The sequence below is a fragment of the Aulostomus chinensis genome, chromosome 24 (genome assembly GCF_037954235.1).
Source record: "Aulostomus chinensis isolate RoL2024-O1b breed Wild chromosome 24, RoL_Achi_v1.0, whole genome shotgun sequence".
In the NCBI taxonomy this organism is placed as follows: Eukaryota; Metazoa; Chordata; class Actinopteri; order Syngnathiformes; family Aulostomidae; genus Aulostomus; species Aulostomus chinensis.
In genome coordinates, this window is record NC_141343.1 from 5,513,191 (window position 1) to 5,526,192 (window position 13,002).

Sequence of the window (13,002 nt, forward strand, 5' to 3'; positions counted from 1 at the left end):
GGAGGGAGGGAGAGATATATGGAGAGAGGGAGAGGTATATGGAGAGAAGGAGGGAGGGAGAGGTATATGGAGAGAGGGAAGGAGGGAGGGAGAGATATATGGAGAGAGGGAAGGAGGGAGGGAGAGATATATGGAGAGAGGGAAGGAGGGAGGGAGAGATATATGGAGAGAGGGAAGGAGGGAGGGAGAGGTATATGGAGAGAGGGAAGGAGGGAGGGAGAGGTATATGGAGAGAAGGAAGGAGGGAGGGAGAGGTATATGGAGGGAGGGAGAGAGGGGGAGAGAGATATGGAGAGGGAGGGAGAGCGATATGGAGAGAGGGAGGGAGAGAGATATTGACTGAGTGGGAGGGAGGGAGAGATATGGAGAGAGAGGGAGGGAGAGCGATATGGAGAGAGGGAAGGAGGGAGGGAGAGGTATATGGAGAGGGAGGGAGGGAGATATGGAGAGGGAGGGAGATATGGAGAGGGAGGGAGGGAGAGCGATATGGAGGGAGGGAGGGAGAGAGATATTGACAGAGCAGGAGGGAGGGAGAGAGATATGGAGAGAGGGAGGGAGAGACAGAGGGAGGGAGAGAGATATCGACAGAGGGAGTGAGAGAGAGATATGGCGAGAGGGAGACAGATGGAGAGGGAGGGAGAGAGATATGGAGAGAGTGAGGGAGAGAGATATATTGAGAGAGGGAGACAGATATGGAGAGAGGGAGACAGATGGAGAGGGAGGGAGAGAGATATGGAGAGAGGGAGGGAGAGAGATATATGGAGAGAGGGAGAGACAGATATGGAGAGAGAGAGAGAGGGAGGGAGAGAGATATATGGAGAGATGGAGGGAGAGACAGATATAGAGGGAGGGAGCGAAATTGAGAGAGTGCGGGAGAGAGGGGTAGACAGAGAGGAAGAGAGAAGGAAGGAGGGAGTGTGAGGGGGTGCAGAGGGAAGGCGAGAGAGGGCGAAGCTTGTATTCAAAGATGTCCACCAGCGCCAGGTGATGGCTGCGGGCCGTTGGTTGGCTCCTGGCCCAGCAGCCCTCCTGCAGCGGGACCCGCCCTCCTTGGTTCTGAAAGTTTGAATAGCGTTCATGTCCTCCAGTGAGGCTCAGTGGTGATGTGGTCACATTCTGAGGTCAGCGCCACACCGGCGAGCGGCCCGATGGTACCGCCGTCCGTTGAAGACTTTAGTTCGTCTGACATCCAGCTTGTCTTCAAGAAATCATCACATGGAGAACTACTACATAACCCACAATCCTAGGTTGTTCCAGCATCTGTGATTGGTGGAGCATGCTGTTACCATGGAAACTCCTTCTAAAGCAGGAGTTCCCATCATGGGCTGTGAGTTTGATATTCAGGGATTGTGTGCTGACTGACCCCTGAGGGCAGCGATGGTTGTGAGGCGTGGTCACGCCAGCTGCGCTGTAGGCAAGACTCATGGGATGTGTAGTTCTTTACCTCGTGTCTTCTATTTGTTTGTCTGCTTTCCTGTTGTCTTTCAGCGCCTGATGAATGATTCATGGTCACGATTGAGCCGCTTGCTGGTTCCTGGTAAAACTCTTGAGAATGGGATGTTTCCAAGTGTTTCCAGAATCCTGAGCAGCAAAGTACTCGCCAAGTTAGACATTGATCCGATGATCAGTTGTTGAGACGATCGAGTCGACTCAACACTGATATCCTTTTATAGAGAGGCACTCAGTTCCTGCGTGAGTGATCCAGTCACACCTCGCCCAGCACAGACTTGGTGATGTCACACGATCTCGCCAGTTGCTGGGAATCAGGATTTTAGAGGAGACTTCTGGTGGGGGCGGAGCCTGTTGTAGAATCAGCCTGTTCGCTTCATAGGAACACTAATAAGTGAGAACAGCTGACATGTGCATTCAGCTGTTGTAAGATACAGAACACACACTCCCTCACACACACACACTCCCTCACACACATACACACACACTCCCTCACATACACTCCCTCACACATGCCCTCACATACACACACACACACACACACTCCCTCACATACACACACACACACACTCCCTCACACACACTCCCTCACATACACACACACACTCCCTCACATAACTCCCTCACACACTCCCTCACATACATACACACACACACACACACACACTCCCTCACATACACACACACACTCCCTCACATACACACACACACATACACACACACACTCCCTCACATACACACACACACACACACACACACACACCCTCACATACACACACACACACACACACACACACACACACTCCTCTGCTTCAAATCCAGGTGTGATTTCATGGCTACTATTCTAGTTTTCTTTGATGCTGTCATGTTTCGTCTTGTCATCGCTCTAAAAACACACTTGAGCTGTCCAGCACCTTGGGCCTGCTCCCCCCCTGCTCCCCCTGCTGCTCCTGCACCTCCTCTTCCACCTCTCCCTCCTGCCCCCCCTGCTGCTCCCCCTCCTGCTCCTCTTTCTCCTCCTCCTCCTCTGCTGATATCTGACCTCTGTGTCGCCACCTCAGGTGAGCATGATCATATTCATCATGTGACTGGTTACTGTTTCAACACAGTTTGGATTCAGCGCTGTGATGTCACAGGTTGCTGACGTACAATGACGCCGTGGCTCGGACCGTTAGCATCAGACTCAACCAGTTCATTCCAGTCCCGACCCCGGACCCCGGACCCAGCAGCCCCATGAATGAGCTGGAAACGAGGGAGGACTGATGAGTGGAAACTTTCATCTACAAAAAACAGAAATGTGCTGTTGCCAGGAGAAGCTGGGGGCTGCTGAGGACAGAGGGAGATGTGAGAGGAAGGGAAATGGAGCGATGTGATTGGTTGCTAGCTCTGCCTCTGTCGTAGTATCAGGAGAGGGCAGTGGCCATGACACCAGCCCAGCGGCTGTCAGGAAGGGGCTTGCCTTCACACACGCTCCTCACCTGAGACCCCCGCGCTGCATCAGGCAGGAACGATGAGCCCTGGAACGTTGGGATGGACAGCCTGCTTTTTTCCATCCCAGTGAGAAGCTAACGGCACGCATGCGTGTGTGCATATGTGTTTGTGTGTGTTAGGGTTACAGACACTGTTCCCCTGAGTCCTGCTCTCACAATCATCAGTCAGGGGAGAAATATTGATTTAAATGGAGTTTTATTCATGAACGCTGAGCAGCCGTTGGTACAGGAGACACCTTCAATAAGAAAGCATCAAGAACCGCCAGCCACGCTGGTACTCCGACTCTGACGAGCGCTGCGAGTGTCACTCTCCATGCTGACTAGGTGGCGCTGGAGAGCACACATCAACAACTCAAGGGAGGTTCTACACCTGCTCTTCTAGGAGGGAGGTTCTACACCTGCTCTACTAGGAGGGAGGTTCTACACCTGCTCTACTAGGAGGGAGGCAGCAGGGACGGATGGACGGTTTTGGAGACACACAAGAAACGTCAACTTGTACTTGTACGGTTTGAGAGGAGTTGGTTTATTATGTTAAAGGAAGTTTACTGGGAGTTCTGGTTCATCGGTTGTCTGCTATGACTGAGCTCAAAATGCTCCCAGTATAAGACGAGACTGTTCAGCAGCACCTCATGAACACAATATCAGCTGAACATTCACCCGAGAGAGGAGTGAGTGCAGTACTACTGTTCGTAGTACTAGAGTAGTGTTCAGTAGTTGAGCTGTGAGATCAGGTGGAGACAATGGAGTCATGTGATATTGGTTCCATCAGACCGACCTCCTGCTCCCAACAGGTGGCGCTACCACTCCTCTGACCTCACGAATGTTCAGGTCCTCCTTTAGCGGCCCTGTTGCTTGCTAACCCTCTGTTCTTCCTGTTACCTGACTACCAGTGTGAAGCGTGTCCCTCCTGCCCAGGGTTTGTCCTGGACCCTGTAGCAGTGCAGCTGCCCCCACCAGACCGCCAGCAGCTGGTCTATGAACGTTGAACTGACCCTGAGCCACCTCAGGATGGTGGAGAGACGTTTAAGTCCCTCCCTGTGCTGTGATGATCCCATGTGGTCGTGCGGCCCAGTAGAACCCGATACCAGCGGCCCCTCACACACGTCGTCAGCATTAGTCGGGCAGGATATTGGGAATCTCCCCCTCCCCGCAGTTCAGCGGTTTCTAACAGTCCCTGTTACCATGGCAACGGGCTTGAGGCACTCCCTTATGAATAATGAGCAGGCGTTGTGTGTTACCATGACAGCAGCCTTGTCCTCAGCTCCCTGCTTGTATCAGCAGAGCAGCAGAGACACCTAGTGGCTGAGATCTGCTGGGCTGCTGAGAGCCCAGTTACACATGATGAGAGGGAGGCCTGCACCCACCCCCACCAGGACCTCCCCCCATCCTCCAGCAATTCGAGAGCACGTGGATGTTCCCCTGCAGGATGTTTGTGTGCTGGAGATAAAGAGGTGATGGCAGTGGGATGGTTAGCAACACTTCAGGGACCACTTACGTGAATGCATTAGCATGCCTCATTGATTATACACACACACACACACACACACACACACACACCTAGCCTAGCCTAGCCTTGCTGAATGGTTTTGTCCTTGAGGTTAGAGCTGCTTGGGATGCCACAGGCCGAGGCAGGGAGGTCCGCCATGGGGACCCAGCCACGGTGTCAGCTTTCCCCTTATCTAGGCCACCATACTGGCCCTGAGCGCCAGCGAGGTTCTAGATGTACTTATGCTCCTCAGAACCTGCGTTCCCCATCGTGGCTGAGGTTAGCAGCCTGCTGCGGTCTCCCTGCCTGTGATTGGAATTCAGCTTTGTTCGTCTGACATCAGTGGAAACACCACCACTTTCTAAAATCTGCTTGAATTCATCGTTTGTGTTGCTGCTAATGGTTCCCAACATCCCGCCGGACTGTGAAACCCAGTGGAGCCACACCCACTGGAGGTTCCTCTCTGACATCATCGATACACTGCTTGAATTCTTTAAAGCCGCCCTGTGTAGAACTTTCTGTTTTGGGAAATATTCCTGTTGTCATTCTTTGGTTTCACCACAGATGAAACAAACCAGACGTATCATGTTGGTTCGAGGGAAGCACATTTGGCCTCCTGAGGACCAAGTGGAAGATCATGTTGGATCATGTTCCCAGGAACTTGGAGAGCTGGAGGATCTGTTACATGTTCATTAAAAAAAGGTTCTACAAATGTTTAGGCAGCCAATTGCTTTTCTTGGAAAGACAAAAAACCAGAATTGTCCAAGATTTCTTTCACAAGGAGGTGCAGCTTTTTGAGAGAAAGCATTGTTCATGCGACAGACAGTTGGTCGCAATCCTCCTCCGTCCTTCTCCCGAGCTCCTCTGCTCCTGCACTCACAGTTCCTGATGCTGGAGTCTTGCGTTCTGACTGACCTGCCAGGAAGAAGGTCAGTGCTCACCTGGTTCGTGATGGAGTGGAAACTGTACCAGCTCGTTAGCTCACTTGGATGTGCTCGCGGTTTCGTGGTCCTCGTTGACACATCTCTGTGCGCTCATTTGTGTTTTCAGTTTATTGCCACCTGAGTTTATTAGTGACTTTCAAGGTTCTTCAGCCCTCAGAACCTTTAAGCGTCTGCGATCCGTTTGATCTCTGATCAGCAGCGAGACACAAACCCTTTCAATCCCTTATTTCAGTGTTGAAGAGCAAAGTTTCGTCACCACGGGATCTTAGAGACTCACACCAGTTAGACCAGTTAGACCACCAGCATTTCTGTTCTTTGGGTCACACTGATGCATTTTCTCATGTTAACAAAATAAATTAACCCCTGCTGAAAGAATGCGATCATCCTGACATGGCAAAGCTCGTTTTCCTCATAACAAGGCCACATCCTGTTGATGATGATCTCCTGATCTCCACCTCACTCGCCACGAGCAACAGCTGCTCTGGAGAGGACGAGACGACCACACTGAGGTCGTTGGCTGCGGTGGCCAAGCTGATGATGTGGTCATCAGCTTCTGTGCACTCACATCTTATTCCCTAATTTTGGACTTCAGGCTTCCGCTTAATCAGAAGAAAATAGAGCTGCCATCACTGTCAGCCTGACTCGTGAGGGCAGATGTGGTCAGTCAGTCGGCAAACACGACACATGACGTAAGAGACTTGAACTGTGGAACGTCTCTCGTTCCTAGCGGCGGTGCTGAAGTACGAGAACAACGTGATGAACATCAGACAGTTCAACTGCTCCCCCCACCCCTACTGGCTGCCCAACTTTATGGATGTCTTCACCTGGTCGCTGCCCTTCGTGGGAGAGAAGGGTGAGAGCGTGCATGCACACACACACACACGCGCACACACACACACACACACACACACACACACACACACACACATCTGATTCAGCAGGGGTCTGGAGGTGCTTGTTCTTGTCTCTCATCTCTCTGCAGTGACTGAGATGCTCGTGAACGTACTGAGCATCTGCTCCAACGACGAGCTGACAACTGATGAGGAGCTGGATGGTGAGTCATGGTCTCACAAGACCACTAGGGGGAGACACACACACACACACACACACACACACACACACACTGCTTTGTGTTACTTATTCTTCAACATGTTTCAGAAAGTCTGATAAAGACAGCTAAAGTGTTTTGGTTCAAAATAACCAGAATGATATTGACACCTTTATTAATTTTGTTACAGGTAAAGTTGTTTTGTGACTGGAATCATGATCGTAGTTTGAAACATTGGATAATTGCTGGGGGGTTCAAGCCATGTGTTTGATCCCAGGTTGCAGCTTATCAACATTGATATGACCAGACTTCCTCTGCCTGCTCCACCCCTTCCTGCCAAACAGGAAATGATCTCAGCAGTCCTTCCACTTCTCCGCCTCTCAGTGTGTGTTTACTGATGCTGGTGGCTGAGCTGTAAACAGCCCAGAAGGGTGGAGCGTCTCCACAAATCCAGCTGCTGTACACATGCTACCACAGTCACGTGTGTGTGTGTGTGTGAGTGAGTGAATGTGTGTGTGAGTGAGTGTGTGTGTGTCTGTGTGCGTCTTTGTGTGTGTGTGTGTCTGTGTGAGTGAGTGTGAATGTGAGTGTGTGTGCGTGTTTGTGTGTGTCTGTGAGAGTGAGTGTGAATGTGAGTGTGCGTGCGTGTTTGTCTGTGAGTGAGAGTGATTGTGTTTGTGAGTGAGTCTGTGTGTTTGTGAGTGAGTGAGTGTGTTTGTGAGTGAGTCTGTGTGTGAGTGAGTGTGTGTGCATTTTGTGTGTGTGTGAGTGTGAATGTGAGTGCGTGTGAGGGATTTATATTGTTTTCATTTGTAAAGTGAGTCATCCCGTGTTATTGGCATGTTTGATATTTGTTGTGAGCTGAATTGAAACCCATCAACCAGATCATATAAAAGGGGATTTAAAAGTCTCAACTGGCAAATCGAGTTTAAAATCCCGCCCTCCATCTCTGAAGGGGCCCTGGAACCGGGGCCCTGGAACCAGATGAGCCTACATCCCACCCACACCTGCACATTTCTCTGCAGTCACTCGGTTCCCCTCCTCAGTTCTGCAGCCATCTTCACTCTCATGTGTCCTCTGGATTGTTCTCTCTCTCTCTCTCTCTCTCTCTCTCTCTCTCTCTCTCTCTCTCTCTCTCCTCTCTCTCTCCCTCTCTCTCTCTGTCTCTCTCCCTCTCTCTCTCTCTCTCCCCCCCTCTCTCTCCCTCTCTCTCTCTGTCTCTCTCTCTCCCTCCCCCCTCTCTCTCTCTCTCCCTCTCTCTCTCTCTCCCTCTCTCTCTCCCTCTCTCTCTCCCTCTCTCTCTCTCTCTCTCTCTCTCTGCCCTCCTCTTTATCTGCTATCAGTTCCAGTTGCCATTTTATCGATCTGTTTCTCTCTCACACTCCACTTTCTCTCCGTCATGCTGTGATGTCACAACCTTGGTTTGCCTCATCTAATTTCTTGTTTCTATGTTTTCCAGAGTTTTGTGTTCAAGCCATGGCTTTTCTTTACACCTGTTGTGCTTTCTTGCTTCTATTTCACCGCCTTCTCTTCATCCACTGATATCTGTCCTCTTTCTTGTCTTCTCTTCTGGGGGTGTTTGATGAGAAGGACAGCTAATATATCCCCCCAAAAAAGGTACAACACCAGTGTGTGCAGCAGCAGTGTGTCGCCAGGCGCTTGCTCTGCTGAGACTAACCTGCGCTAACACTCCCACTGAGGTCTTCTCTGATGTTTCCTCTGTGTAGATTTTCACTTGCATGCCTTCACGTCAGATCTGACACATCGACAAAAGACAGTCATTCTTGTTTGAGAGCGTGCGGTGAGGCGATCGTCCAGGTCTCAGTCAGGAGCTGAGTTGATGTATTTGGAGAGACATGATGAAGCAGCAGACGAGACATCAGCCTGTCGCAGACCCTTCAAAACACTCCCAACCTCATTTCCATCCTTCATACTCATGCATTTTCCAGCCAGGGTCCCCGGGGCCCCGCAGCGCCAGTTTGAACAGAGGGGTCTCTTAAAACAAAGTTTGTTTTCCAGTCGACCGGAGCACTGCTCAACCCAAACAGTTTCCAGATCTGTTGAGTGTGCGTTCGTCCGATGTGCTGAAATAACACGAAGGCAGGTTGTGCCGTGGAGGGGGGGGTGCGATGCATGTGTGCACGGACTGCTGAGGTTCTAGAGCCGTTGCTGTGGCGTGAGTGAACTCAGACCTGTTTGATACCAACGGTTTCATCATGTCAGTGCATTCAGGACACAAATCATAGACGCTCCAACCGAATAAAACAGACGGACAATAGGAGACACTTCCGCAGGACACACCAGTCACACTTTGCATGACTGTGTCTGACCTCTGACCTCTCAGGTGCCACAGCTTCAGCTCGTAAGGAAGTGATCCGCAACAAGATCCGCGCCATTGGGAAGATGGCCCGAGTATTCTCTGTGCTCAGGTACGTCTCTCAGCCTGTTGTTCCTCTCAGCACTGCTCTTCTACTGGTCGTGTCACATGACTGTACACTAGCGTGTAGGTGAGGAAACAGGAGAGGTGGCCACCCTCTTCCTGTGCTCTGGAGTCGTGCTGTGCAAACATCACGCCAGCTCTCCCAGAACCAGCAGAGCTGATCAAGTGAGCCTTTACAGTGTCCCACAACAGACAAACATGAAGTCAACCGTGCATTTGGCGTGACATCAGCATGACATCAGTGTTAGTGCCTCCTCCGCCAGGTCAGAGGTGCAACTGGTCCCTCTGGTGCTCCTTGATATCATGATGAAGAGAGGAAGAAGATGCGTCTCTTCCTCTCCACTGGAGTCAACAGACACACACGAGCAGTCAGGTTATCCTGTCAGATTAGCCCACGGAGCTATCGCTGCTAATCAGCCCTCTGATGACTGGAATTACCTGCTAGCATGTAGCTGTGGAGCATGTTAGCTGCGAGGTCAGAGGGCGTTAGCTTGAGAACTTGCTGAGCTGCTCTCAGGCTGCGGGTGGACTTGTTGATCGGCTCATGAATGCGTAACTCTGTGTTCTGTCCCGTAGAGAGGAGAGCGAGAGCGTGCTGACCCTGAAGGGACTGACCCCGACAGGCATGCTACCAAGTGGAGTTCTGTCCGGTGGCAAAGAGAAGCTGCAGAACGGTAAGACTGGCACCGCAACCCCAGAGACCCCCAGCACCGGCCCCCCGCCCCCCCAGGACACTCACCCAGCAGCAGCAGCCTGAATCAAGAGCTAGTTTTAGGGAATTCCCTATTCACAGACTCCCTGCATTTACTGGTGATTCGACTGTAAGTGTAATGAGAGGTGTGTTTACTTCAGCACTACTAACCAGTACCAGTAGTCTACTCTCATATGTACCTCAGTGTAGTATCCTGTTGTACTTGGCAGCACCTCGTCCTCTCTGATGTGTCTCCCATTAACTCCCGTCTTCCAGTCGTCGTTTCTTTGTCTATTCCACTGGTTTGATCTCAAATATTACCTGTATCTTTTTCTTTCTCCTTTCTCCCTAGAAACTGCAGGTATATTCGGTTGTGCAAGTATTCTGTTGTTGTTGCTTATTTCTCTCATGTTGTGAGACGAGTTTAGAGTCCCGTTCACCCTCTCATGTTGAATTCCAAACACTCCCTCAATCACTTGGACAAGATGCTGCGGTGAAGGGCGTGAAAAGCCTTTACACACACTTCAAATTGAGTCAGACTCCTGACAGAAAGGCTGATTGTTCTCGTCCAAAATGGCGTGCTGGTTTGGATCTCAGTGGCGCCTGTCAGGACGAAGCTCTGGGATACAAAGGATGGATTGGAATTGACAACCAGTTGTGAATGAAAGGGGGGATAGCTGCTGTCTGCCTTTTTAATTCACAAAATGAAGCAGAAATCCAGACGACGTCGCTCTCCTCTCACAGCTTCTCGCTCCGTCAGTCCAACGCTGCTAAGAACAGAATATCTCAAGGTCCACATGGCGGTTCGGTTTGTCTCCCTCAGTGACCATTGGACATACGTAGGGCCAGCTTTCAGAGCAACCCGCCTTTTTAGTGTGGACGCTCCGAGCACTTCCAGTGAAGCCTCTGGCTCTCTGTCGTCACGGTAACCAGCAGCAGAGGAGAGGTTTCTTCTTGCTGTGAGTTTGCCCTGAACTGAACAGACGGGGCTTTAATCTTTAACAAGATATTATTTTATGGCTATTTATTTAATGCAGTAAAGTTACCAAGATTGTTCATAGAAAGAGTAATAAAGCAAATGTGTTGGTAAAAATGTCTCACAGTTGTCTAGCAGCAGTGGAAGGGGCCATCTCACAGGGTGGGCGCTCCTTCGTCCTCCTGTCGCTGCTCTTCTGTGAGCAACAGAAGGAACTAAAACCCACCGCTATGTGGACCCTGCAGCGCAGGCAGGGAAGCCTGAAACTAGCAAACTAGCTAGCTAGCGTTAGCTGGATTACCTTTACTGCTCAAACCTCTCAGGTTATGGGACTGAGCAACGATGCTTTTTATTGAACATTATTTTGCATTTTTACTGCTTTCTATCGTTTCCACCTGAGAGTTTTACCTGGGGTTATTGTGTGTAACTGGAGGATGTCTTACCACTGGGACCTGTGAATACAGAGGGCCTGAGAAAGTCCTGATGCTCCAAACCTTTGTTGATTCCTCCAAAATTGGTCAACGCAAGCAAGGACACGAATACTGAAACCGAACATCTTCAGCCTCGAGCTTCGCGGCGCTATGCTTACGATAGCCGGTTAGGTTTTGATTCTTTTTCACTCCGTTCTGCTTTTGAAATCACCAGTAGTGAGACAGATGTTTCTACTGATATCCGCGGAAGTGATTAGACAGTACATGAAGTATTTGTTATGATGTGCGCTGCTGATAATCCAGAGAAGGCCGGTGGAGGGAGAGTGATGTTCAGGGATTCCTGCTGCAACATGGCTAGAATCACCTGGTCCCCCCCTCCTACTGTCGGCAGACGCCGGTGTGCTTCTACTGTCATGTTGACCCATCAACCATTCAACCTTGTCGCTCATCGTCACGGCCAAACGTAGTAGTCGCTGCCACTTTGCTGTCACCTCCTGCCTCATACGTGTGTGTGCTAGTGTAGAGCCTCCCGGACTTGGTAAGTGGTCACTGTGGTTACAGTCCTGCCCTTTTGATATGTTCTATCAAAAGATTCCTCAGTTCCAGACGCTCACATGAACACTGCTTCACGTGTCGACGCTGAAGCCCCCCCACTGTCTCCACGCCTCAGTCATTTTTCAGCTGCATCGTCTTGTGTGAGTGTCCATCTTCGTGGTTCGCTGTCAAAACTTCCTCAGACTCCCTAAATGTTAAAGATGTCCTGCGTCCGTCTCATCAGGACATCAGGCTGCCACAAACATGTCCCTTTCCCTTTCGACTAAGATCCATCCCTCTCCTCCTCTTCCTCCCCCTCCTTCCTCCTCCTCCTCCTCCCTGTTGCGAACATCCGTGTCACCAAATGTGGAGATAATCTCTGTTGTGGGCGTCGGCTGTCTTTGCTGCTCATTGACTTGTTCCTGGGACGAAACTGAACTCCTCTGCTCACTTCTCTCATTCGTTTTGCAACCCTCCTCTTCTTCTCTTCAGCTACTATTGAAGCTATTGAGGCTGACGAAGGTAAATAGGTCTGGCTGCCCACTTCTGTTGCCCTCGATGGCGATAGACAGGGGCTTTCATCCATTTCGCTGGTGCTTGAGTAGAGTGTGTTGGGTGTTTGGGCGTAGCATCATCAACAGAGACAAAGACGCAAGTGACGAGGGGAACTTGTGGTCACACGTGTTTTAAAGGGGAACGATTTCATAGCAGAGACTTCCTGATCACGCTGTGATGTTGAGTGACGGCAACCAAGTCTTGCTTCAGCAGCTCCGCCATGCTCATGGTCATGGCATCACTCGTTCAGCATAAATGAATGCATGAAGACAGCAGAAGTAACCTGTGAAGAGGTCTGAACACACAAGTATCACATAAAGCAGCCTCAACAGTGTCCTTAAAGCCCCTGAAAACCCAAAGTGTCTGTAAAATGATTCTTCACGACAAAACCTTCAATCAGATACACCGAGCGTGTGTTCAGTATTCAGACGAACACATTTGGATCCGACTTTGAACTCCGGAGGAAAGTGACCAGCTGACCTGAAACAGAATGCAGAAGAAGAAAATGTCACTCTGCCAAATCTTTGTACTCAAATTTTGAATCAGAATCAGAATCAGAATACTTTATTCATCCCCAATGGAAATTCTGTAAGTCCTTTGGTGAGTTGGGTCTGATGCCCCGGGAGGCCTCTGGATAGACCTGGCAAGCGAAGAGGTGGTGCAGGTAAAGGTCTGGAGGACCCGGCAGCTCTGAGGTGGGGGCGTTGACTCAGAGCAGTTAGTGTCATAGGCTTCCAGTGCTGGAGCTGCAGACTCTGGGTCCTGGACAACCCTGGAATCATTCCAGCGTGATGATCCCAGGGGACCGACAGGCCCAGAGGACAGCAGCAGGTGTGGAAGGAGTCCACAGACGTGATGGAGGAGGACTCAGTGTGGAGAACCCTTCAAATCCTCTGGAGGGGAATGGGGAACCATCCGAGCTGTGCACAGCAAGGATGCGTTGGTAGTCAGGCAGAGG

At 50.7% G+C, this 13,002-nt stretch overlaps 1 protein-coding gene across 2 annotated transcripts in view; it reads left to right on the forward strand.

Moving 5' to 3' along the window:
* The window catches only part of LOC147238472 (protein phosphatase 3 catalytic subunit alpha), a 58,464-nt gene that overhangs the window by 41,014 nt on the left and 4,448 nt on the right, over positions 1 to 13,002 (forward strand). The window contains exons 9-13 of one of the 2 annotated variants that reach the window (XM_086198131.1): positions 6,097 to 6,222; positions 6,352 to 6,423; positions 8,762 to 8,846; positions 9,434 to 9,531; positions 11,982 to 12,011. In XM_086198131.1, the coding sequence (XP_086054257.1) occupies positions 6,097 to 6,222; positions 6,352 to 6,423; positions 8,762 to 8,846; positions 9,434 to 9,531; positions 11,982 to 12,011 (411 nt within the window). The remainder of the gene's footprint in view (positions 1 to 6,096; positions 6,223 to 6,351; positions 6,424 to 8,761; positions 8,847 to 9,433; positions 9,532 to 11,981; positions 12,012 to 13,002) is intronic. The other variant, XM_086198132.1, reaches the window with a different exon arrangement.